At 47.8% G+C, this 4,415-nt stretch overlaps 1 protein-coding gene across 1 annotated transcript; it reads right to left on the bottom strand.

Annotated features, from left to right (window-relative positions):
- Positions 1–2,957: 2,957 nt before the first annotated feature.
- On the bottom strand, positions 2,958–3,804 carry LOC123115348 (uncharacterized). Its single transcript, XM_044536520.1, has 2 exons — positions 3,246–3,804; positions 2,958–3,123 (listed from the first exon to the last, which is right to left on the bottom strand). Exons 1-2 carry the CDS (start codon positions 3,802–3,804, stop codon positions 3,074–3,076), a joined length of 609 nt encoding a protein of 202 aa, XP_044392455.1. The 3' UTR covers positions 2,958–3,073.
- Between the last annotated feature and the right edge of the window lie 611 nt (positions 3,805–4,415).

Here is a 4,415-nt window from a genome sequence, read left to right as displayed (position 1 = left end):
TAGACTAGTTCTGGTCATTATGTTGGTGCAGAGGCTTAGTATAATTGGTATCTTCTTCACATTAATATATTATTTTTATCGAAAATCTCATTTCTGCCACATGTAGTTAAGACATTTACTCCGGTATGCTTATGAGGTGGGGAAGGATAAAAAGGATTTATTCCTTATGACAATTAAATACATCTAACATTCTTAAGATGTTGCTCCACATTTCTACCTATTCTCTCAACATGCACACCATCCACGTCATCATCATGCCACATCGTCAATACTAAATAGGAGCAACCCATGCAGCATGTCCACGTCAGAATATACTCACCTCAGCAATATTCCCACCCACGCCTCTTCGTTATTTTCTGTACTACACCCTCACACCCAATCGCTTGCTGGCTTACTCCCTGATGAAGTGTTTTTCCATCGGGTCCTTTCCTTTAATGTTCCAGCCACCATCCATTAAATCCCGTATATGCCCTTCCGTTTCATCCTCCCACTATTTCATACATTTAATCCAAAGGATTAATTGTTGAGGTAGTCGAGCGGCCGGTTTATTGTGCTACGTTCCCAATTCCCATGCGTCTTCCTCCCTGGCGTGATACGTTCCCAATTCCCATGCGTCTTCCTCCCCGGCTAACGCCAGTGAATTTCTACTTCGGCAAGGAGATATCAATCCCATATTTGCACTGCACAGATCGACTAAATTGAATATGTGTGCAGCTGCAGTAGCCGCTGGTGTGCAATTAGCCAGCCTGGCTTCTTGGCGCTCTGGTTCTCGGATATCGCTCGTCATCATCTTCGCCGGCGAGCCTCTGGTAGTACTTTCCTCCGAGCCATCAGCTTTCATATTCCTTTCGAACGACCGGAGACATGGAAAATGATGAGCGGACAAACATGCAGGCAAGACAAAAAATCACTGGCGGCGCTGGCGAATCAACAACGGCGTGAAGGCTGAGCATGGGCATGTCTGTTTTTGCTTCCTTTTTCTTTCATAATCTTGGCGTCCGTTTTGTGAAGGGTCACCTTTGACTTCCCTTCTTAGCATGTCAGGGGATCTGATGGGTGCTACAGCATCCAGTGCCATCCTATCAGCCTGTAAGATCTTTAGAAGTTTATGATTCATTTGTTTTCTTCATTCACTAATGGCTGTGACTTGGGAGTACTAATCATTATGTTTGATCCAGCTCAGGATTTGCCATGCCAAGACGTTTGGCAGCGGTGCTGAAGCTGGGAGTGTTTAAGTCAGCTCAAAGGATGGAATGTCCCATGGGGATACCGTCGGCGGGTGTCCAGAAGTTCCCATTGGATGTGTTCCTATTCCAGGACATGAAGAAGTTCTGTGAAGTGATTAGCATATTAGACTTGCAAACCACGTGCTTGCTTCTTGAAATGAAACTTTTTGGTGTTAATAACCTCCTTCCGTTTCTCATATGTGGCAGCCAAGGGCACACCTCTTTTTAGTTCATTCAAATACCTTTGTCTTAGTATATTCTTATAAATATTTTTCGAACAAGATCCTTATCAATATTAAATCAGTAGAATTTGCATGGATTTGAGATCAGGCTCTTCATATGTTGCTAGGTCTAGCTAGGAACAATTGGCCAACCAATATGTATTATGAATACAATTACCAATGTACTTTCATGTTACTTTAGGGGAACACTACTTTCAGGTATCATTAATATCCAATATGTTCTCAAATTTTTGGTGCACTGATATATAGTGGTTTTTCGTATGGAGCTGAATCTTAATGTTTTCACCCCTTATATATGATCATTCTATCCGAAAATAAGTGTTTGGAATCCCGCAGCAACGCGCGGGGTATCTTCTAGTTTAAGCAATTTTCTGAATTAGCCACACATGTACTGTTGGAGATAATCTTGTCATGTGCCTTGTGCACATGCGGCACATGCATGTGTGCACATCATGTAGTTTAGACGGTCATACGACGGTGTAGGTCAATGAAGCTTCAGTTGTCCACGGAATAGAGGTGAGACATCCAGCTGCCGTGCGAGGACGATATAACCGGTGGTGCCGTGTGATACGGTGATGCCGTGAGAAGCGGTAAGACGTGGTAAGGCTGGAGCATGACGGGCTATACGTCAAGTAGGTTGAGCTGGGTGACCCGGTAATGATATGTGCCTGTGTTTGGGTTGTTAGCTAGTGCATGCATGTAGTTTGCTCAGTTCAAGTAGTAGCCGAGTGAGTACCTTTGTTAGTTAGCTGCATGTGAGGTTAGTGGCTAGCTTGGTGCGTGTGCGTTTGCATGATGTCCTAGTCTTGTGCATCCTGGAGTGATTTTCAGAGTGAGAGCGGGTCATGTGTTAGTGGTTTGTGGAGTATGCATAGGTGGCATAGAAGCCGGGCAGGTTGTTGCTCTGGCAGTACGTGTGTGCAGGTTATTAAGTCTTGGAATCAGTTTGGTCAAGCTAATGAGAAGAGAAAAATGTAGTACATGTGTTCTCACCAGGAGCGAAGGCAAAGCTAGTTGTCTCCTGGTGAAGTGTGTGTGCGTGTGGTTTTGTTTCATGGTGTGTGTCCTTGTGTTCTTGAGAGAAGAAAATAGAAACCACAAGAGAGATCTGAGAGGAAGAGGAAGCGGGGATGCGAGGAGGCAGCACCAACATGTACTACATCTATATGAAGGTTTTTCTTTCGAACAAAAAGAGCTCTCTTGTCCCAGATTTCCATTCAGAAATTGAAAAAAGAAACATATATAGCAGTTTATGCGTCACACAGACACGCAGAACACCACAGGTAACTGGCCAATCTGGCCAATCAGCCACTACAAGTTCCCATCATGCGCAGGCAGATCACTACCTATCCCATCATGCGCGGGCAGATCACTAGCTTATTACAGTGCCAAGACACACACGTGCGATTCAATAATAAAAAGACTCGCACACGCGATACAAATTTCAGGTAACAAGGCATCATCTACCAGAACAGAAAGAGCTAAAAAATAGAACATCTTGTTATGAAAGGAGCCTCGGAATCCCAGCAGCAGCATCGCCCATTGTCAATCTTGTGTGTCCTCGAACCCCAACCTCTGCTTCCTGCAAAGAATTCAGTTGCTACCCTAGATAGCAATTATGTCGCGGCTTGTAACACCTGTTTGCCTTCTCCTTTCTACATATAATCCAAATACGTAATCCAATTAGAAATCAGGAAGATTATTTGACTAGGATTATGCTGGTAGACATGCTCAAAAGTAGCACAATATATCTAGTGTAAAGTGAGTACATACATACCTGCTGTATAGAAGGTGGAGTAGGGATAGACAGGGCCGGAGAAGTGTTGACCCGGTTCAAACACTTGTTGATGCTGCCCGGACTCCAAGCTGATCATGAACACACCCTGTTCCTGCAAGAAAATGCAATCCAACTGCTCGGAGAAACCGATGACGGGCGATTTGATTGTGGCGTATAGTAGTTCTTCCTCGTCCTCATCATCAGAGTATTCAGCAACATCCAAAAGCTCTTCGCCATCATTTTCGTGCTGGGCATAGACATGGAGCCGGAGGAAATCTCCAAGCCAAACAAGGGTATGGCTAACCCATGCGCCTTCATCCCACGAGAACAGCACAATGAAGTTGTCAATGGCGCCGGCCAAACGCAACCGTCCGTCCCTGGCCGGCGCGAGAAAAAAGTGCAGGCCACGTGTAACCTCTGGTGTATCAATCAGTAGCAGCTTCTGCGTCTCCAAGTGAAATTCTACCACCTTTGTCTCCGCTTGACTCATCCAATACACTGCAGTGGCGTTGCCGGCCACGGCGCTCGGCTTGCAACCGAAGTGGAACTCCGGGTCCATGATCGCTGCCACGCGGCCGTCTCAGCTTCCTGTCTTGGAGCTGTAGACGCGGGCGAAGACGTGGATCGGCGGTGGACCCCAGCGCCTACAGCTGTCATACTGGCTGTACGCGAAGACGATGCGGAACGGCGACGAATGGCAGTACCCGCCGTGGGCGTGATCCGCATCGTAGACCAGCGCCGCACCGTAACTCTGCCCGTCGAGGAAGCCAGGCGCCGGCGGGATGAGGTTTTGCTCGCCGGTTAGGGGGTCCCACACCATTAGCTCGCCGTGGTGGCTGGGGACCCAGGGGCTGTAGAGGAGCACGCGGCCGTGGGTGCAGCCGTAGGCGTGGAACCCTCCCTCATGGGCCAACGTCGGCAGCATCAGATTCACCGCGTTGCCCGTGGTGGGCGTGGACTTGAAGTGGAGATTGCCGTGGTAGGCGTCGCAGATGAGGCCGAGGAGTGGTGGGACGCTGTGGTGCTCCCTGCGAAAGTAACGGAGGAAGTTCTCCTCGTCGTGGACGAGGCGCCATTATTCTTTGTGGGCCATGGAGACGAATGCGAGGGCACTTGGATTCGTCGGGAGACGGTGGAAGATGTGGCGGAGCAGGTCATCGGGAAGCTGTT

This window comes from Triticum aestivum, chromosome 5B (genome assembly GCF_018294505.1).
Source record: "Triticum aestivum cultivar Chinese Spring chromosome 5B, IWGSC CS RefSeq v2.1, whole genome shotgun sequence".
NCBI classification, from domain to species: Eukaryota; Viridiplantae; Streptophyta; class Magnoliopsida; order Poales; family Poaceae; genus Triticum; species Triticum aestivum.
The sequence above is the reverse complement of the archived record's forward strand: the minus strand, read 5'-3'. Positions and strand labels throughout refer to the sequence as shown.

Bases quoted from the DNA above. Each gene is read 5' to 3' on its own strand.
- LOC123115348 (XM_044536520.1), bottom strand. From the start codon at position 3,804: ATGGACCCGGAGTTCCACTTCGGTTGCAAGCCGAGCGCCGTGGCCGGC. The intron at 3,124-3,245 runs GTATGTATGTAC...GATTATATGTAG, and splicing joins CTCCACCTTCTATACAGCAG to AAAGGAGAAGGCAAACAGGT.